Below are 23,190 nucleotides of genomic sequence, written 5' to 3'. Positions count from 1 at the left end.
CCTTGTGTAGCGCACGCATTCTCAGACCTGTCACCTGCCACTCATCGTAAGGGAGGTGTTTGGAATCATTCCCGCGTTACAATCATCAGCCAATCAAGGTGGTCACTTCAGTCAAGCTCGTTCATGAGTAATAACGTCATCCATAGCAATGAAGACTCACTCAGTCTTAGACTGTTAGTCAAAGATTCTAGAGCGCTCAGCCCCAGAATCTGTTCAGGAATTTCCTTACTAAGAGTAGCCTAGGTCTGAAAGGCTTTGTGAATAACTTAATAAGAGAAACTCAAATAGCTAAAATCTTTTATTGCTATTTAGGAGTAGCCTACTTCTAGTGGTAAGATAAAAGGCTTTGTGAATATGGCCCCTGGTGTCTAACCCAATGCATTTACACAAAATAATGGTCGAATATTAGGCTACTTATGATCATTGTTATTTAAGAACATGCAGAGCACCAAAAACATCTTGCTCGTACACCCCACAGTGATGGGCCTAGCGGTCTTACGCGTTCTGTGTGGGGTATAAACAAGCTGAGAATTTAGCGGTGTCACGTCTGCCTGTTACAGACGTGGGGAGCTGAAGCTTGGGATACAGTTACTACAGTAACAGTATTTTATTTTACTTCTTATGGAATATATATTTTTTCACTTTTATACAGGCTTTGTTTGAATGCTGTTGGAACAAATAGTAGTTGATTATAAAGGCAACTTTCTGTTGCAATATTCTGTGTGTTCTGGACTGCAGGTAACTTGTTAAGCCGGTGGTTCTCAAACTTTTTCTTTCATTCCCCACTTTGATCAAGGAGGCATTGACTGATGATAGTGGAGATAACGTGTTATCCCGAGGCCTTTGCAAGTCAGTATCTCCGACGGTAGTCTACCCTATTAAAAATATACGTTTTCGATGTCCCAAACGGAGAGCCATACTTTATTGTTTTAACGATCTCTATGCTACTCACCAAAATGTAGGCATGGGAACATGATGAAGTATCCAACTGTCGTGTGTTAAATTATTGTGATTACGAGCCAGTGGTTTTCAAACATTATGCGTGACTCGGACATCTATGCAACAGACTCATATCATCCTCGCATTCGCAAAATGAGGACATACAGACTGCTCAGATAACAGGTGTACCTCCAGTTATGCACGGTTTTAGTCAAGTCATTTAAATGTGCTGGTGAAACAGTTGTGTACTCTGGGCACAGTTCTTCCAGAGCTTCGTGCCAAGTAATAAGCGTTGAGTCGAGATGTTTGTGTGAATGAAACAAAGCGTATAGGCCATAGTGTGACATGCGTAAACCAATGGTGTAGAGATGACGCCACAGGGTTTTATTTAAGAGAGCCTACGTTTGTATGTAGGCAATTTATATTCACAATACTTAGGCCTACTAAAATAAATAGTATTTTATTTGTATTGGTTGTTTAGAGTAAAAAAAAATCGGTCGGTCTTAACGCAAGTTTACAACCGGCAAGTCGGTCGGACTAAAAGGGGAAAAAAATAAATATTTGGGTCGGTTCTAAATTTGATAGGGTCGGTCGGGTTACGGCAAACGAAAATATTTTTAAGGATGGCCTGGCAGTGTTTTTTTGCGCGTCTGCAGAAGTCAGCCAAATATGAATGTAATTCTGCGGCATAAAGCAGATGTATTTGTTTATTGTACAGAAAAATAAAAATGACATGTCAAGCAGTCAATTGACTACATTGCAGTCAAGAAGTAGGGCAAATTAATTTACGAAACCAAAACGTGGGTCATAGTTGTCTAAGCCTCTATTGCGTAGCCTGTTAAAAACGTCGCCAGATAGTATTAAATCGGCAACAACATTGTTTTCTGCAAAAGCCTACCCAAGGCTACAGATTAATTCTGAACAGTTATTTCTCTGCTGGCTCAATTATCACACCACTGTTTTGATTTGCGTAGCTGCGTTACCCCCAACACTGACAATAATGTAGACAGCAAATTTCGATTTCGATTTTCGTTACCACCATGTAGTCAAGCCTTAAGACATACCCAAGTAGCCTAAATCGAGGTAATGTTTAATTATGCATGATTTATTTTGTTATTGAATTCGTAGGCTGGGATTACTCTCGGCAAGTCTCCTGCTTTTTCAGTAGGGGCGGCAGGCAGAGCGACACACAGTGGCTGAAAGTGGTACTAAAGCTTCACGCAGCTTCACGCCTCGTAATGCGCGACTGAAGTGATCATTTGAAAGCGATGCCCATTGTAGGTTGCGATTACACAGCCGAGGAGACGAGTCGACCATTACGTTGGGACTGAGGACTAGAAACGCCATGGAAGCAGAGATGAATGCTAGTAGCCTACTAAGCAGCCCCCACTCCCATGGTCAACCCCTGGCCACATCCGCCACACTATTCCATTCCATGCGAAGGAAGAGGGGGCAACCGTATAATGAAATGCTTAATGTGTTACCCTAAGCTTAACAATATCAGTCATCAAAACCTCTACCTCTAACTTTTGAAAACAGGTTGAGGAAAATTGCATTGTTTTCTATCAGTGGTTCTCGTAATGCTATAGTGAGCTAGTCCTAGTTGCATTCCACCTAGAACAAACCGAGCAGTAGGCTATTGCTTGACAGTATAACTCAGGGGTATCCAAAAATGGTCAGAGATCACGCTATAAAACATCCTCCATTGTGGAAATTTGAAAATATTTCATTGTAGACCATACATCTGTAACATTAACTTTATATTGGCTATATTTACTTGCTCCTCTGGTGTAGCCAATGGAAGCATATCTTTGCAAAAATTCTGTGGCTATTCCGTGTCCCATACGGTTCGTGCCTGATTGTTGAAAAACAATTGCTTTAGGTCACGGGCCCTTTCTCCTCCGTAGCCTACTGGTGTAGCAATAGCGCTGAAAATCTTGTGGCATGCATGCCAGGACAAGGATACAAGGATACAAGGAAGTTTATTGTCACATGCATATAGTTACTGGAAGTAAGAAATGCAGTGAAATTATGTCTGGTGTCAGCCTATTTGTGCATTTATGGGGGGGGTAAAAAGTGCAGTAGAAGGGGTTTAGTAGATTAAGTGGCAAGGGCTGCATAAGAAAGGTGGGGGAGGATTGGGATTGTGCGGGGGCACCAACAAGGAGCACCCAAGAGCAACAGGGGCAAGGAAAAACTCCCTTACCAAGGAAGAAACCTTGGGCAGATCCACGGCTCAAGGGGCTAACCCAACTGCCAGGGGTCTTGGTGTGTGTGTTGGGGGGATGACAGGGGAGATGGGATAGTGTGCTGTGTATGTGGGGAGATGGCAGTGTGCAATATGTGTGTTGGAGAAGCTTCCTCATGAGACAATGTGCTGTGTATTGGGGGGGAGGGGGGTCAGTGTGCTGTAAGTATGTTGGGGATGTGTGTTGGAGAAGCTTCCTGATGAAATAATGTGCTGTGTATGTAGGGGAGGGGGGGGGGGGGGAGTGTACTGCAAGTATGGTGAAGGGACTTACTATTGCAAGCAGAGTACTGTATGTATGATGTATGTGAGTGATGACAGTGAAGATTTGTGTGTGGGCGGGAGCGGAGTGGAGCAGTGACTGTGTGTGTGTGTGTGTAGTGTGTGTGTGGGTAGGTGGGGGCAGTGTGCTGTAAGTATGTAGAGGATGTGTGTTGGAGAAGATCCTGAAGACAATGTGCTGTGTATGTAGGGAGGGGGGGGGGCAGTGTGCAGCAAGTATGTAGAGGAGGCTTACTGTAGCAAGCAGTGTGCTGTATGTATGTGAGGTGATGACAGTGATGATGTAAGTGTGTGTGTGTTTTTTTGGTGTGTGTGTTGGGGATGGGGGTGGGGTGGGGGCAGAAAGGCTAGACAATCAAGGACATGGGTAGATAGATGGAGGAGAAATAAAAAATAATAAATAAAAAGTTCTATGGAGATGTGCAAAAGTTGGAGAAAGTCAGATATGTGTGTGTGTGTGTGTGTGTGTATGTGTGTGTGTGTGTGTGTGTGTGTGTGTGTTGACGTGTGATGAAATAAGAAAATAAATAAAAGGTCTGTAGCATAGGGAGAGTAATGTAAAAGTGCTAAAAGTCATGTAGGTGTGTGTGTGTGTGTGTGTGTGTGTGGGGGGGGGGGTCATGAGTGCTGAGGAGTGAATGAGTGCAAAGTCAGTATAGTGTGAGTTCAGAGTTGGACTGTGTATTCCCTGGCGAAAAACAAAATAGCACGTGTCTTGTGTAATCCTGCTGGATTTTCTTGTATTTTTGCATATTTTGCTAGTATAGAGTCTAAGGAAAAAGATTTTTTTTGTCTTCAAATTTTCACGATCCATCTTCACACATAGATGACATCATCATTTATATAATGCATAATTAAGACTGGGACTACTATCACTTGGGGGATCAAATTTGAGAAAACACTTGTAAAGAGGGTATTTTGCCTAATTTTTGGGTGCTGATTCTGAATATCATATTTACTTAGCTGATTTTTTTAGTTTTAAACCTGCTAATTAGCATTTGCGGCCTAAAACTGCCCTCCATATGCAACATAGAATGGGTGAAAAGGGTAAAAAATTTAACTCCTTGATATTCTTATGAAACTTTACTAGTTGATTATTTATGTAAAGACAATATTTTTTTACAAGTTTTCTGAAAATATATGTTTATGGATGTAATTTAACAATATCTCATTAATTATGCACTAATTTGCACACATTTCAATTACAAAATATAGCCGCAAGCGGCAATGGCGGGCCCGAGCACCTCCGGTCCGCAACCCGTGACATTTTGGAATCCCACAAAGCACTGACGTGGTGGATTTGTGAAATGTACATATTTGATAAGTGTGCTATTTTTTTTTATATTTTATTTTCTGCCACATGTACTTGCTTGGCCAGGTGGGGGCGCAATGCAAGGCAGGCCCATTGGGTGTCATCATAATCATAATATATATTAACCTGAGAAATTTCAGACCATTCATTTTAAGCAAAGAACATTTCTGATACACTTTTTGGTTGGCCAGATGGTGGCGCTATGTTAGACAATAAAATTAGACATGTCTAAAAATTTGTGTAAACTTCCAGATCAATCACTTAAGGCATTGTCCAGTTCTGGCACATTTCCTGCTTGACCAGGTGGTGGCGCTATGCCAGGCAGGCCCATTGAGTGTCTGGATATCATCATAATCATAATGTCTATTAACCTGAGAAGTTTCAGACCATTTATTCAAAGCATAGAGCATTTCTGGCAAATTTCCTGCTTGGCCAGATGGTGGCGCTATGCTAGGCCTGTGAATTATGCATGTGAATATCATCACAATAATGATATCCAATATTTTATAAAGTTTCAGATCAATCACTTAAGGCATTGTCCATTTCTGGCACATTTCCTGCTTGGCCAGGTGGTGGCGCTATGCCAGGCAGGCCCATTGGGTGTCTGGATATCATCATAATCATGATATCTATTAACCTGAGAAGTTTCAGACCATTCATTCAATGCACTGTGATTTATGACACATTTCCTGTTTATGTGGTGAGATATTAAAATCATATCAAATATATAACATATCAAAAATCCCTTCACAATTTAACATCAGCGACATCTTGGCATGATGTTTGCCAAATTTCACATGAATCTGACAAACCATCTAGGAGCAGTATGTTAAAATTGATCATGTGACATCAGTGTAATTGTCATTCTTTCTTTTGCCAGTTGGTGGCGCAATGCCAAACATGCATTATGGGCATGTGAATATTATCATTAACATGGTCTTCAATGACCTGTGAAATATAAAACATTTCAAGCCTTGCATGGTGAGTGATGACACATTTATTGTTTATGTGGAAGGGTATTAAAGTTAATAATTTCGCCATTTCGTCAAATTACAACATATAAAAAAAAAAGCTTTACAATTTATAATCAGGAACATCTCGGCATCATGTATACCAACTTTGACATGAATCGGATCAACCGTCTAGGAGGAGTACGTTAAAATTGATCATGTCCACAAGGCACAAAATCTCAATTACCTCACTTCCTGTGGGCGTGGCTAATGGCATGTTAATACAAAAGTTGTTTGTTTTTGGGAGTTACATACACCCACCAAATTTGGTGTGTGTATCTGAAACTATATGCCAACCACAAGACACAGTGACATAAGGGGGCGCTATGGAGTTCCTGGGCAACGCCTGGTGCCAAGCTTTTATCCCTGTCTATTCACTGTATCACTTGATGTGTGTGCCAAATTTCATGCGTTTTCACCCATGGGAAGCACCTCTTTTGGCATCATGATTCATCACATATTTCATCACATATTAGTCTGCACAAAATCCCAAATACCTCACTTCCTGTTGGGCGTGGCTAATGCATTGTACATACGAAAGTCGTTCATCTTGGGGAGATACACACACCTACCAAATTTGGTGTTTGTAGCTGAAAGTATATGCCCACCACGGGATCAGTCATCTAAGGGGGCGCTAGCGAGTCTATGGGCCATACCCGGGGCCAAGCTTTTTTACCTAGCTGCTTTGTGTTACACCTGATGTGTGTGCCAAATTTCAAGACTTTTCGATTATGTTAACCACCTCTAAATATTTGCCAACCACGGGATCAGTCACCTAAGGGGGCGCTAGCGAATCCCTGGGCCACGCCCGGGGTCAAGCTCTTGTACCTAACTGCGATGCGTGACACCTGACGTGTGTGCCAAATTTCAAGAGTTTTCGACCATGTTAACCACCTCAAAAACAGGAAAGCAAAAAAGTAGAATAACAATAATAATACTCTATAATAATAATAATAATAATCCTTACAAAAACAATAGGGCCTTGCGCCCTTCGGTGCTCGGGCCCTAATAATAATAATAATAATAATAATCTTTCCAAAAACAATAGGGCTTCGCACCTCTCGGTGCGCAAGGCCGTCCCGGCCTCACGCACCGTCGGTGCTCGGGCCCTAATAATAATCCTTACAAAAACAATAGGGCCTTGCGCCCTTCGGTGCTCGGGCCCTAAAAAAGAGACATCTGAATGTCAGGTTCAGGTTTGCCTTCAGCTATATTACAAGGGATCACATTGTCCCCGGTGCAACTTGGGGTTAAGTGCCTTGCTGAAGGGCATAACAGTGGAAGCCAAGAATTGAACCGACAACTTTCAGGCTACTGCACGCTAGCCCAGCTCGTTAACCAGTATACTACTACCGCCCACTAGAAAAAGACTAGAGTGCCAGGTGGTAATATGGGTACGGTGTCAGGACCACCATGCCTACGATATGCCGCAGCCTCTTTTAAGTGTCTCCTAGCACTAGCATAGACAGGTGGTCAACTGGTAACTGTGGCTTCTGACCGAACATCAGTTTGTTTGGGGAGTGCTGTGTGGACTGGTCCAATCCAAGAGAGTAAAGTCAATGGAGATAATCTACAAAGGCTTAGTGGCTAACAGATTTCCCAAGAAGGTTCTGGCTTGGGTTGTCTTGCTTTAGCAACCACACAGTGCTCACACTCAGAACATCACTTTTGCACCTAATGCCACATCTGGGGCCAGTAGCACCTCTGGCATATCAAATCTGTGGTCCTGTCCACCCCCAGATGGCCATGGTTGTTGTGTAGGCTAGTGAGCACTACGACTTGCAACACCTTGGGCAGTAAAAGCTGCAGCACTGGATCCCTGGAAGGAGGAGCCTGGATCGCTCGGTACAAGGTCCCATCCACTTCCTGTATCTGGGACCACTTCTTTATCAGCTGCTGGACTTCCCTTGGTTCACTCCACTTATCTTAACGGGTAATGGCCGTCCCTGTCGCCAAAACCACAGGTATCTGGAAATACAGGGATCAGTCCCTTGCAGGACTTTCAGGTCTCTTTTGGTTCGACCAGGGATGGTGTCCACCATACAAAATTCTGTCATCCAAGAGTCTTGGATAGGTGCACTCAGGCTTACATGTTGGCTATTGTAATCGGCAGGGGGATATCCAGGCCGTGTGACACAGATCGCAAAGTGTTAGTGGGGCTTGTGGGAAGTCTAGAAAGGGCATCGGCATTGCAATTAGCTGTCCCAGGACGATATTTGATGTAATCAAAGAGGGCGAGATGAGAAACTCAGCACTGTTCCAGAGCGCCCAGTTTCGCTGACTGCAGGTATTGGAGGGGATTGTTGTCAGTGAACACGGTGAACTTGTTGCCCAGGAGATACTTGCCTTTTTTTTTCTGTGATTGACCACTTGACTGCAAGAAGTTTGAGTTTAATGGCACTATAATTTGACATGTTCCTCTCACTTGGCCGCAAGCCCCGGCTAGCAAAGGCTATTGTTCGCCGTAACCCATCCTTCTCCTGTCACAGAAGCGACTGAAATCGGCATAACCTAGGACTGGCGCTTGAACGAGCGATACAGTACAAATAGCTCCTTTAACTAACTGCTCACCTAAAATGACCCTAAACTGTTAAAATAATGCTGAAATACAGTGGGACAGTCAGTTTGAATATTTAGGATCCATTGAGATACCCCAAAATATTTTACGCTTTTGTCCAGCATGTTGCTAAGCTACCTGACACTACTATTGTGTGGCATGTGGGCAGATTGAGCTGACTCATCAATATTTGCAGTTAAGGTCTTGCCCATGGTGTTAAATCAGTAAACTGAAATTGTTTATTTTTACACTTAATCCTTTGCACTTTGCCCATTATTCAAATTAGGGCCCAATATTTTATGCTGTGCACTTGTATCAGTCCGACTGACGCATCTTTTTGTTTGAGAGAGTTTTAAAGAAGCCCTATGCAGGTCTGGTTATTCCTTCGCTGTTTCTGGGTTTTCGCCTGATTTGGGCTCGCATTATTCACGACATAGCTCCCCTGCAGCTTCGGTAGCAAGTGACTGCTACGCTAAACCCCCAATAGCTAGCGAGCTAGCATCAATAAACCAAGCTAAACACATAGGGCTCACAATAAAATGGTCGAGCAAAAATCACATTACAAAAACGAAGTTCACCCAAAGATAGGCTACTTACAATTTCAACAGCAACAAAGCCAAGTCGGAGTCCGTTTTGCAGTCTTCTTAGAAACTACAATCTGACTAAATCTGACTACATTTTCGAGTATTTCCGCCGAGTTACATCCGGATGTGTTCCGACCGTGACCAGAAAGTTGCATATTCGGTTTATCCGCGGAGAAGCACTAGGGGGAGACGAAGCACCCACCAAACGACCCAAAAAGTGTTGTAGAACCATCAGAACGACTCTCAACCTGCATAATTAAGGTCATTTTTGCTAAAATTGTTGCATAGGGCCTCTTTAAAAGTATTATATTTTAAATAAATGGGCATCCAAAAATGAACCTTCTGCTTCTGAAAAGCATTGCCTAATGGTGCAGTGGCTAGCATTGTTGCACTGAATACAGTCAGCCTAGTTTCAACTCTTTAACACGGAAAAGGAACATCACTTTGCCATGGATAAAAATGGTTGCAAAGTCTTAATTATAAAACATACTTGAAGGGTTATTTTGCAAACAGGGATATCTCCATTTGTATGTAAGTGTGCTATCGTCAATTAGGTTATGTTACAATTCACATTTCAACTTTCTGCCATCTAAGGTCATAGTTTCTCCACAGTTTTTGTATATATACATTTGTAGCCCTTTTTTTCCCCTTGTAGCATAAACTACATTTCCACCAAACTGATCAAACCTTAAAAGGATACACTGAGCATCACACTGTAGAATAGCCTCTTCAGGTAGATTTGGGTGCTGCATAGCAATAGCTTGTGGAAACTCTCCCAGCATCCTTTGCTGAAAGGCCTCTAGTCTTTCATAATCATGACCCCTACAAACAAACTCCTTGTTCTGGAAAAGGACAGGGTATAATATTAGGAGCATAGATCAACGCTAAACATGGCCTCATTCAAAATATGCATAAAGTGTAGGGTAACACAATACTAATAACAGCCATTTAACTATCCATAACAAATGACGATGGATTCAAAAACTACTTTAATCAAATACGAAACAGGCTTACTCTGAGGAAAAAAGGGAACTTGCGTCCATAAAAGCCAACCCTGAAGAACTCAGGTTCCAGCCTTTGCTGTTCGATGATGTTGTCATAGAATGCAGCTTCCATTTTCTGAGTGGAACACATCATTGCTTTACAAAGGTGGCATAGTTGATACTGAGGTACAAATTCTTCAGAAACACTTAATAGGTTTGATAGATGATGACAGGTAGTTGATAGATGTACTCTAAGTAATAACAATTTATTTTTCTTTTATACCAATGTTACGCAAATCCCCTGTTGAATTTTCACATTGTTGTTTTTTCCCCCCATTTCACCTTGCATTGCAGGCTAGTATAATGAAATGTCAGACCTTTGTTTAAAAAATTAAGACTTGGGCAACAGAATTTAAGACTTTTTAAGGCCTTCATTTAGGAACATGACATTTAAGACTAAATGAGGACAAATTAAGGACTAAAATGACACAAGCTAAGGCTCATAAGAAACAGAAATGCTAGTTTGGCAAGGAGAGTTTTGGGACTATCAACTAGGGTTATAGCAAAAATCCATTTGTTGAGAAATTAGTCTATGTGTTGCGAAAAGAAGTAGTTCTACAAACAAGAGATGGAAATGTGGGAATTACATCAGCACATTAACATAACAAAAATGTGGCAACAGAGGTAAAATGGACTTCACATCATTCGGGTAGCAGGTTAATGCCTTGACTTGCATCACCACCTTGAACATGCATTAACTTCTGCTATCTGAATGCTGTATCATCCATTACCCGCTACATAATAAACAGTTCGGAGTTGGTATATACAACCCCTGCAAATCATTTCAAATTTACCTTAGCATATTGTTCATCAAGTGCAATATATAACAATGGGTAAATTCTACATACACCACCTTTTTTAACAGTAGCTTAAAAAAAGCATAAAATACATCCAATACTAACTAATTATTTTGTTTCAAAATTGTACATATACTTTTGGATAGTTGTTTGTGTTGTCTTTATTCTTTTTAGATGTGTGCAAATGTGCAAATTGCTCACCCGTATCCAGCTAAGGCTCTGATAGTCATACAGTGATTCGTATTGGAAGCCCAACTCTCTGCACAGAGGAATACCATACTCCCAACACTGTAGGTATAAAAACACATACACACAAATGTGCACAAGTGACTTATGTTCAACATGTCTAGAGTCACATAATAAGAGGTGTTGTGACATTACATTACATTACATTACATTTAGCAGACACTTCTTGACCAAAGTGACTTACATATGTCAGCTATATTACAAGGGATCACATTGTCCCCAGAACGGTGGAAGCCGGGAATTGAACCGACAACTTTGTCAACAGATTGCCTTCACTAGTAAACATGTGCACATTTTTACTAGTGAAGGCAAAACACCTCACTAGTTAACTAGTGAGACCCAAAAGCCTTCAACTAGCTGACTGGTATGCATTTTGGCCTTTACTAGTTAACTAGTAGACATTTCTGGCTCTCACTAGTTAACTAGTGAAGCTAAAATGTGTTCACTAGTTAACTAGTGAGCCTTTTGGCTCCCACTAGTTAACTAGTGTGCATATTTTGGCCCTCACTAGTTAACTAGTTCACACAAACATGGCTCACTAGTTAACTAGTTGACAAAAATGGCTTACATGTACATGACAATTATGCCTGATATCAAGATATCAGAATAAATGCTCAATCGGCTTGCCATAGACATAGACACCACAGACAAATCTAATAGCTGAGCTTCCGACACCTTGTCAACTCCAATGATCTTGCTGGTCATCTTGATCATGTGCTGCAGTCTTTTTTTATCCTTAACATGCTTGATACCAAACATACAGATAAGGCCAAAGCACAGAAAACTCTGAAGAAGACTTTTATAAAACATTACAAGAATGTGTCTGTCTAATTTAAAATGATTTCGTTTTCTTAGGTGAAATATCCGCTGCTGCATTTTCTTAGTTTTGTTCAGTGCGTATTGATTGAAAATTTCAATTTCAACTCCCAGGCATTTGTAGGTTGAGACCCGCTCTACTCATTCACTATCAGTCTTAGAGGAGGGAACTATTATTCCATCTTGTAACTCCCTCTCAAAATCATCCACAGATGAAATATAAGACTTAAAATGAAGTGTGAGGTGAGGAGGACGCTTGACAGTTGTTAGTGTATAATTTGTATAGGATGGGGGACAGAACACACCTTTGTGGTGCCCCTGTGTTTGTTTTTTAAAGGATGATATACATGAGTTAAATCTGACTTGCTGACTGCGGTCAGTCAAGAAGTCATAAATTCATAAAATCAGTTGGGGATTTACTCAAAGATGCACCAATTTTTTCACCATTAGTCAAGTCAAGTCAAGTTTATTTATATAGCGCATTTCATACACAAAGGTCATTCAATGTGCTTTACATAAACAAAACCAAACAATAATAACAAATAAAAGCATAGAAGGGCAATATAGTCAAAGAATAGTTAAAAGGTAAAGATCATAATAAAAAGGAAACATAAAACAAGGTAAAACTTAAAAATAAAGAATAATTAGTAAGCAAAACAAAGGCAAAAGTAGTAAAAAAAAGTAATAAAAGACAAAGTACAATAATTATCAAGGCAGATTCAGAATTTGTTACTCGGCACAGTTAGCAGAAAGCATCTGAGAACAGTTTGGTCTTAAGTCTAGATTTAAAACTGGCTACAGTTGGGGCCTTTTTGATGTCATCCGAAAGTTGGTTCCACAGCTGAGCCACATAGCAGCTAAAAGCTGCTTCACCATGTTTGCGTAGGTCTTACTTAGGACATGTGGGCTTTGTATTTTTCATCTTTGTAACTTTTATACTTTTTAAACTATTAATTAAAAACTGTTCAAAATTTCCCCATAGACTTAACATGGGCTGATGACATCACAATAGAGCCGTTAAGCAATTAGAATCCTATGGCAGGTGTTTGGGCCACCTGGATCTCAACTGCCAGTCTCAGGCTTTAAGCATACAAACTGGCCCTATTAAGACTACACATCCTGTCCAACTGCTTCCTCTGCCAAAAACTGTTTCAAAATAAAAGTCCTCACAACAATATTTCACTGTTAAACAATTTAACCCTTTAAACTACTGAACTTTTTAACTGTTCAGCCATTGTAACTGTTACTTGTCATCAACTATGACTCCTACCCACTGTAGCTAGTTAGCTAAGTTAGCTAAGTAACTTGGCTAGCATAGTTAGCATGTTAGCATGCTAGTTAGCATGCTAGTTAGCATTTTTAGCAAAACTGCTAAAAATGATTAGCTAAGTTAGCTAAGTCACATGGTTAGCATAGTTACCATGCTAGTTAGCATTTTTAGCAAAACTGCTAAAAATGATTAGCTAAGTTAGCTAAGTCACATGGTTAGCATAGTTAGCATGTTAGCATGCTAGTTAGCATTTTTAGCAAAACTGTTCAAAATGATTAGCTAAGTTAGCTAAGTCACATGGTTAGCATAGTTAACATCCTAGTTAGCATAGTTAGCAAAACTGCTAAAAATTATTAGCTAGGTTAGCTAAGTCACATGGTTAACATAGTTAGCAACATGCTAGTTAGCATAACTACTAAAAATGAAAACATTAGCTAAGTTAACTAAGTTAAGTATTATCCACCTATTTAACCGTTCAATCATTCCAACTATATTAAACCTTATCTACCAAGCAAATCATTTAACCATATAAACTATCCACCTATTTAACTGTTCAGCCACTCCAACTATATTAAACCTCATCTACCTAGCAACCAATATAGTTTGTTTTTACTCTGTATGATATTTTACATCATATTTTTTGCATTTTCATGCACTGTATTTCCTTCAGGAAATGCTTTTCTAGTTCTTATTCTTATTCTTCTTCTAACGCACTTAATGCAGCTTCAACCGTTTAACGTAGAAACTTCATTCAAACTATGTTACGTAGGTCTTACTTAGGACATGGGTGCTATGTATTTTTCAGCTTCGTAACTTTTATACTTTTTAAACTATTAATTAAAAACTAATCAAAATTTCCCCATTGACTTAACATTATGATTATGACATCACAATACGGCCGTTAAGCAATTAGAATCCTATGGCAGGTGTTCGGGCCACCTGTTTCAACTGCCATTCTCAGGCTTTAAGCATACAAACTGGCCCTATTAAGACTACACATCCTGTTCAACTGCTTCCTCTGCCAGAAACTGTTTCAAAATAAAAGTCCTCACTACAATATTTCACTGTTAAACAATTTAACCCTTTAAACTACTGAACTTTTTAACTGTTCAGCCATTGTAACTGGTACTTGTCATCAACTATGACTCCTACCCACTGTAGCTAGTTAGATAGTTAGCATAGTTAGCATGCTAGCATGTTAGCATAGTTAACATAACTGCTAAAAATGATTAGCGAAGTTAGCTAAGTCACATGGTTAACATAATTAGCATATTAGCATGCTAATTAGCATAGTTATCATAACTAATAAAAATGATTAGCTAGGTTAGCTAAGTCATATGGTTAGCATAGTTAACATTTTAACATTGTTAACATGCTAGTTAGCATAGTAACTTGGTTAACATTATTATCTTTGTTAACATAGTTAGCATAACTGCTAGCAAAAATTGGAGCCATTCCAACTGTTAGTTATCGTCAACTATCTGCCTAAATAATTTAACCATTTCAATTATCAACCTATTTAACTGTTCAGTCATTCCAACTATATTAAACCTTATCTACCAAGCAAATAATTTAACCATATGAACTCATCATATTTTTGCATTTTCATGCACTATATTTCCTTCAGGAAATGCTTTTCTAGTTATTATTACATATTCCGATTTGAACTTTGTCTCAGAGCGTTTTCCTTTTTTGAGGTGGTTAAGATGGGTGAAAAGTCTTGAAATGTATTACTTTTTGTTTATAACGGAGTCTTGGCTCAGCGGTAATGACGTCATTTCACTTGGTGAACTCTGCCCTCCTCACTGCAGCTTCATAAATTCCCCTAGGGCTACTGGTCGTGGAGGTGGTCTGGTCACTGTTTAGAATAACAACTTTAAATGTGGAATTGTACAAATTGATATGTTCTCCACTTTTGAGGTACAGCTTGTAAAGATAAATGCCACCCTCCTCTGTGCATTAGTTTACCGACCACCAAAAATTAAGCTTAATTGTAATTTAATTCAAGAATTTGCTGATCTACTATCTTTTATGGCCTCTCGCTCTGACAATTTCATGATTTTAGGGGATTTTAACATTCACATCTGTTGCCCATCAAAACCTTTGGTTAAGGAGTTTTTATGCCTTGTGGACTCTTTCAATCTTGTGCAATCTGTTATGGCCCCGACGCATCAGAAAGGTCACACATTAGACCTAGTATTGTCTTATGGTTTCAATGTTTCCAACTTAGAAATTATGGATGTTGGGGTCTCTGATCATTTTTTGATTTTATTTGAATCTATTTTGTTTTGTCCCCCTGTATCTCCCCCTAAGTCCTATTCCTTTGCCCGTTCTATTAATTCCAACACAGCCACAACATTCTCTAATACTTTCATCCTCTCTCACTCACCTACTATCTCTGTTGCTATTTCCACCTGCTCTGACATTGAAGAATTAGTCACTCTCTTTAATGCATCCTGTCTTGAGACCTTAGACTGTGTTGCCCCACTAAAACAAAAGCGTGTCAAAACTATCACCACTCCATGGTTAAATGCCACGACCCGTTCTGTCAGAAAACCTTGCAGGAAAGCAGAGCACAAATGGAAAAAAGATAAGCTTCAGGTCTTCTATGACCTTTTCAGAGATTTTCTAAAGATCTACCAAAACTCTGTTAAGGCAGCAAAGGTTTATTCAAAGGAGTATTATGCTCAGCTTATCAACAATAATGCTCATAGGCCAAAAGTTTTATTTAATACCATTAATTCTATTATAAATCCTGCCTCTGCGTCATCTACTCTTGCCCCTTCAACAGAAATCTGTGAGAAGTTCCTCAACTTCTTCATCGATAAAATTGACAAAATAAAATCTCAAATCTCACCTCCGGATTCGGATCCCTCAGTGATAGAACTTTCACCTAGCTGCCTCCAACAGTTTCAGGCTATATCTTCCTCCCAGCTTTCTGAGGTGGTCTCCCATATGAAATCTACATCCTGCCACTTAGATGTTTTACCTGCACGCCTTTTTAAAGAAGTTTTTACCATCATCTGCCCTCTTGTATTGGCCATAATTAATCACTCACTAACCAATGGAGTGGTCCCCTCAGGTTTTAAACGTGCAATTGTGCAACCTTTACTGAAGAAACCTAACCTTGAGCCCAGTGACCTGAAGAATTATAGGCCTATTTCTAAATTACCTTTTCTGTCAAAGATACTAGAAAAGGTTGTCCTCTCTCAGGTTTCTTCTTATCTGAGTGAGTTCAATATATGTGATAAATTCCAATCAGGTTTTAGATCTCTGCACAGCACTGAATCGGCCTTGCTTAAAGTCCAAAACGACATTCTCTTAGCAGTTGATTCTGGATCTTGCACCCTCTTGGTACTTCTTTATCTGAGTGCAGCATTTGACACCATCGACCATAACATCCTATTAAAACGCTTGGAGGATGAAGTTGGTCTCCAGGGTTCTGTTTTGCAATGGTTCTCTTCTTATCTTAGTGATAGATCATTTTCAGTTAGTTTAGGCAATTTCTCCTCTTCCTCCGCCCCTATAAAGTGTGGTGTTCCTCAGGGTTCCATTTTGGGCTCTCTTTTATTCTCTCTTTATATGTTACCCCTTGGCTCAATTTTTAAAAAGTATAACATTCAGTATCACTGCTATGCAGATGACACTCAGCTTTACCTGCCTGTTAACACTAATGGCATTTGTTCTTTGGAGAATATTTTTAACTGTCTCAGTGACGTCAAATGCTGGATGGCAAGAAATTTTCTTCAACTGAACGAAAGTAAAACTGACATAATTATTTTTGGCCCTCCAAGTGATGTCTCTATCTTGAAAAATGCACTAGGACCTCTCTCTGCAAACTGCCACAGTGAAGTCAAGAATCTTGGGGTTTTCTTTGACTCATCTTTAAATTATAATAAGCAAGTAAATAGTGTGGTCAAAGGCAGCTTTTTCCAGTTAAGAACCATTGCAAAACTGAAGCCCTTTCTGTCCTTCTCCGATCTTGAAATTCTTATACATGCTTTCATAACATCTAGACTAGATTATTGTAATTCATTATATGCAGGCCTGACCCACTCCACTCTCAACAGACTTCAGCTAGTTCAAAATGCAGCAGCTAGATTATTAAGTGGCTCTAAGAAACGTGAGCATATAACTCCTGTGTTGGCTAAGCTGCACTGGTTACCTGTGGAGCACAAAGTTAATTTAAAAATTTTACTTTTTGTCTTCAAAGCCCTCAGTGGTTTGGCACCTAGTTACATAGGTGACCTACTAATTCCGTACAGCACTCCAAGATCACTTAGGTCTTCATCTCAGAATCTTCTCTATATCCCCAAAACACGCCTTAAAACTAAGGGTGATAGAGCCTTCTCTGTTGTTGCCCCCCAACTCTGGAATAGTCTACCTGTACATATTAAGTCCTCTCCAACCATTGACTGCTTTAAGTCTAACTTAAAGACTTTCATTTTCTCCCAAGCTTTTAATCTACCTTAATACCCCCCCCCCACACACACACACTCTTTATTCTTTATTTTATTTTTGTCCAATTTGTTTATTATTTCAATTATTTATTTATTTCCCCCCCATGTTATGTTATTATTGTTGTTGTACCATTGTCATTGTTTTATGTTTGTTTGTAAGCACTTTGGTTCAACTCAGTTGTTTTTAAATGTGCTATAGAAATAAAGTTGACTTGACTTGACTTGAAATTTGGCACACACATCAGGTGTCACGCAAAGCAGTTAGGTACAAGAGCTTGGCCCCGGGCGTGACCCAGGGACTCAGTAGCGCCCCCTTAGGTGATTGATGCTGTGGTTGGCACATACTTTCAGCTAGACACATCAAATTTGGTAGGTGTGTGTATCTCCCCAAGATGAACAACTTTCATATCGTCGCTGTCCGATGAATACCACGTATCTCCATTTTTTCTGATTTTGAGTTTTTATGACGGATAGAATGTCCAGGTTCATTTCCGTATACAGTATGCTTCATGTATCTAAATGACCAATAAAAAGTTGTGAAATCATGTAATCTGATTTCCAAGTATATCCATTTGGTGTCAAAGCTGTCAATCACGCCGCGTATCTCCCACCCTGTGGCGGCATCTCGCCGGTCTCGTGAAGAAGTTTCATCTTAAGCGTCTCTGGGAGCATTGGATAGCCGAATAACACTGTGAGGTAAAGTATCAGCAAAGTTTGTTTTTGACAAATGTTCTCAACTTTATTATATATTCGCTATATATTCACAACTGTTATTTACCAGTAAATGGTCTAGACGAAGTAATTGTCACCGAATATTTTTTATTGTTAACCTGGCTGACGCACGTATGATATTGAAGCTCTCCACAAGCTAGCCTAGTTCTCCACAGATTAGCTTGCTTTCTACTAGGTAAATAAACTCGGTCTCATTGATAAGATTCAAGCAAACATATTTTTTTCTAAATCAAACTGATCAAATTATAGCCTGTAATGTTACTGTCATGATTGTCACTAAAACATGCCTCACTCATTCATACCGTATCACCGCTTGCCAGAGGCTGAGAATTTCCAGCACTTAGAGTTAGCAGCTAGCTTGCTACGTTTTTATTGTGGAGATGTTAACGCACGGATTTCCGAAGTGAAGATATGTTGACTGGGCATAGCGCTAACTTATATTTTTTTCTGATCTGTTTTCTTCCTTCCTTCAGGATGTCTTTCTCTCTAGAGGAGCTATGTCAATTGGTAAACGTTAGGTATGATAGGGTACTTGAGGAGAGGGTCAGCAATGAGGTCAGCAATGAGGAGGAAGGTGTGTACTAGGAAACTAGAATTGAGTCAGCCAGACAGTAAAGTCTACATCGTATTCATTACTTTAATGTTAAATGGTTTTCCTCTCTGTCATTCTTAGATTCACTTGAAAGTGACCCTTCTAATACAGCTGCCAGTGAGGGTAAGTACTTTAGGCTTAAATTATTTTCTCCCAGTAGCAGCTACCTAACGTTACTATACAGCAACCCAAAGCCTATTGATTTGTTGCACATTAAGATGAAAGCCTGTCACACGTGTTATTCTGGTTCACTTGATCAAGGAAACTCCTATTGCATTTCCAAGTTCTAACCCATCAAATTGTGTGTGGCTAAATTAAAACATTTTAATCATAGAGAATTCAAAATGTTACTGTACATTTGCTGGTCAAAGCTACTGATGCAAGCTCAGTTATGAATTATTCAAACATTGTAGGCTATTCAGTGTGCTAAATGCATTTTATCTTTATTACTGTTAGATTCTCTGGAAAGTGACAAGGAAAATGACCATGAAAATCATTCCGAAATAGCTGCCAGTGAGGGTAAGTATCTTATTCTTCTCAGATCAGACTACACTACAGCTTCCACCTCACATTGGTTTTGAGTAGGAGTTAAAGACTAAAGCCCATTACTAATTACAAATCTAATCATTACTAAATACAAAAGTGTATTTAATCAATTACCAGTAAAAATGAATGCAATCTTATATCTGAATGATGTGAACAGTGCATTCGTTGTACTAAATGTTTTCCTCTTTATTGCTCTAAGACTCACTTGAACATGATCCAGAAAATGATCCGGATTACACACCTGTCAATGAAGGTGCGTAATTTAATGTCATTATCTTTACATTTCTGTCAGCTACTAATGGGCTCAGTTGCATGCACACACACACACACACACACACACACGCACACAAACAAACAAACAGCAATGCCAAACTTAAATGCATGCCTACACACTGACACACATATCCACATGCTAAGAAACCATGTAAGATAAATGTGCATTTGTAGAACATATTTTCTTTTCTTTTTCTTTTAATCAGGTGCCGTTGATAATCGGGGAAGGTCAAGGAAGAGGGCCAACCCAGACACTTGGAAGAGTAACGTCCAGAAAAGGAAAAGAATGAGGGGCCAATCATATCTTGGACGGAAAAAAAATGAATGTGTCATCAAAGAAGAAAGAAAAATGGGTGGGCGGTGCCAGGCTGTGTCCTGCCAGAAATCAAGCAAACTACACTGCTTTGAAATTGAGGAAGGAAAGAGGGAGGAATTTTTTAAGTATTTTTGGGAGAAATTGGACTGGAAAGAGAGGAGAATTTATGTGAAAACATCGGTGGAGGTGAGTGATGTCAAGCGGCGCCGGACAGAAGCGGTTCAATCTCGGAGGTCGGCATCTCTCTTTTGTTTTTTTTGTGTGGATGGTAAACGGCTCACAGTTTGTCAACGGATGTTCCTGTCTACACTTGGCATCAAGCAGTGGACTTTTTTGAAGTGGGTGGGAAGAAGAGGGGAAAGTCCTGAGAAGATGGCGAGAGTGAGGGTAAGGACAGAGGAGCAGGACTTCCTAAAGACCTTTCTTCTGGATCTCCCAAAGGTTCCATCGCATTACTGCAGGTCCTCCTCATCAAAGATGTACCTGGAACCTCTCTTCAAGTCCATAAGTCATCTCCACCAACAGTACAAGCAAGCATGTGTAGTCCACGACATCCAGCCTCTGTCACGGCAAGTGTTCAGTAACATCTTCAACGACTTAAATCTTTCTCTGTTCCATCCCAAGAAAGATCAGTGTGACACGTGCTGTGCCTTCAAAGCTGGGAACATCGAGGCTGCCGTGTGGGAGGAACACTGTGTTAAAAAGGATGACGCACGAGCAGAAAAAGCTAAGGACAAACAACTTGCTAACAACACCACCTTGGTTGCATGTATGGATCTGCAGGGCCTTCTCCTGTGCCCAAAGCTTCAAGCGTCTGCCCTCTATTACAAAATGAAGCTTGGTGTCCATAATTTCACAATGTACAATATGGCATCACATGAGGCAAAAAATTATCTTTGGCATGAGGGTGAAGCGGGGGTCTCTGCCAATGAGTTTGCCTCCTGCATTGTGGATTACCTTGAAGCTCACCCCACTTACAATGCATTCATCCTTTGGAGTGATGGGTGTGGTTATCAGAACAGAAATCTGATCTTGAGCAATGCCCTGTTAAAGTTTGCGACGGAGAGAAAAAAACAAGTAACACAGAAGTACCTTGAAAGAGGTCACACACAAATGGAATGTGACTCTGTGCACAGTGTGATTGAGAGGAGGCTGAGAAATAGAGACATACATGTTCCAGCTGAGTATGCTGCAGTCATTCGTGGAGCGCGTTCCAATCCAAAACCGTACGAGGTGAAGTACGTTGGTCACAGCTTTTTTCAGAACTTCACCAAAGTGAACCTCTGCAAGTCAGTCCGACCTGGTAGCAAAGTTGGAGATCCTACAGTGCATGACCTTCGAGCAATCAGGTTTGTTTTTTTATACGCAGTACTGTTATCACAAATACATGAAACATTAGCCATATCATATTAAAATATTTTGTTTCATAAATCTAAACTTGCTTTTGGTTCCCTCTTATCTCTGTGTCCCGACACCCCTCCCCCCTTCTTCTTTTACATTTATCTATTAGATACAATGTGGATGGCAGTATGGAGTTTAAATTACTCCACTCCGACAACTGGCAACCCTTCACATCCCCATCCCTGAGGAAGACGTGTGTCAGCGTGGCCCCACTCTATACATCCCCCCAGAAAATTAAAGCTCTCAAGTTCAAGCACCTTCAAGAACTAAAACATGTTTTACTCAAGGACTTTCATCCATTTTACAATGCACTTGACCATTAGTGATGGTCAGCTCAAATAGCACATTGACACACACACTTCTGCACACACACACACTTGCGCACATACACACACACACACTGTTGTGCGATGGTGTACAGCCGCCCTGGCCTCTGGTTTACTTTGTCTTGTGACTGCCTTGTGAATGAGTCTGGTCATTCAGCGTTGTGGTCAAACTGGAGGTCTGGGGTGTCCAAAGCCAGGGGTCATGACGGCTCTCTCTTTTCCCTACAGGTGTCAGGAGTAGGATGGTTAACCGTGAGGCCTTGAGGGGCGTGTCAGGTTTCAGCCGTTGGAGGCCCACCAGGTTTGGATGACCCCCTGTGTGAGTGTTGCCAGAGATGGGTGAAGCCCTAGCATGTGGATCTCCACGGGAAGGAGAGGTATGGTGGTAGTGGGGTGTGTGAGAGACACCCATGTGCACCAAGTGCATTGACAGGCCTCCTGAAGGGGAGGAGTCTGTGACGGGGTTATTCCCATAGTGGTTGAGGATGTACTCTGACAGTGATGCCAACTAGACTGGTGCTTTGGCGTTGCTGTTAAGCTGCGAGTGTGGTACTCTGCAGACTTAGGTCTGATGCCAGGGCAACTGTTCTTGACCAGTCTGACTGACATTTTTTTCAAGTGAAGGGAGAGAACATCTCAGCATGCACATAGGCTCATGTACACACACACACACACACACAGCTGCATAGGCACTCACATTACATTCACACGTAAACGAGGGAACTGTCACCTCAGCTTGCACTTAGGCATACAAACACACACATGCTCAGCTGCATACCCTCACAGTCATGCACACTCATAGGCATACACACGTGCAGGCACATACACATAAATGCATACACGTAAACATACAGTACACAAATACACTCGCACATAGGTTTCACTTTAGGTGACTGCTCTCTCCCTTCACTTGAAAAAATGTCAGTCAGACTGGTCAAGAACAGTTGCCCTGGCATCAGACCTAAGTCTGCAGAGTACCACACTCGCAGCTTAACAGCAACGCCAAAGCACCAGTCTAGTTGGCATCACTGTCAGAGTACATCCTCAACCACTATGGGAATAACCCTGTCACAGACTCCTCCCCTTCAGGAGGCCTGTCAATGCACTTGGTGCACATGGGTGTCTCTCACACACCCCACTACCACCATACCTCTCCTTCCCGTGGAGATCCACATGCTAGAGCTTCACCCATCTCTGGCAACACTCACACAGGGGGTCATCCAAACCTGGTGGTCCTCCAACGGCTGAAACCTGACACGCCCCTCAAGGCCTCACGGTTAACCATCCTACTCCTGACACCTGTAGGGAAAAGAGAGAGCCGTCATGACCCCTGGCTTTGGACCCCCCAGACCTCCAGTTTGACCACAACGCTGAATGACCAGACTCATTCACGAGGCAGTCACAAGACAAAGTAAACCAGAGGCCAGGGCGGCTGTACAC

General features: G+C 40.8%; 1 protein-coding gene across 1 annotated transcript in view; it reads right to left on the bottom strand.

The window, feature by feature from the left end:
• Positions 1-23,190, bottom strand: part of dock3 (dedicator of cytokinesis 3) — an 835,931-nt gene that overhangs the window by 221,510 nt on the left and 591,231 nt on the right. The window contains 3 exon segments of the mRNA XM_076267926.1: positions 9,633-9,774; positions 9,947-10,051; positions 10,974-11,060. Of these exon segments, the coding sequence (XP_076124041.1) occupies positions 9,633-9,774; positions 9,947-10,051; positions 10,974-11,060 (334 nt within the window).

This window comes from Alosa pseudoharengus, unplaced genomic scaffold (assembly GCF_046254945.1).
Source record: "Alosa pseudoharengus isolate Yale_2024_CS ecotype anadromous, Long Island Sound unplaced genomic scaffold, YU_APseudo_1.1 YU_APseudo_1.1_scf_5, whole genome shotgun sequence".
Taxonomy (NCBI): domain Eukaryota; kingdom Metazoa; phylum Chordata; class Actinopteri; order Clupeiformes; family Clupeidae; genus Alosa; species Alosa pseudoharengus.
The sequence above is the reverse complement of the archived record's forward strand: the minus strand, read 5'-3'. Positions and strand labels throughout refer to the sequence as shown.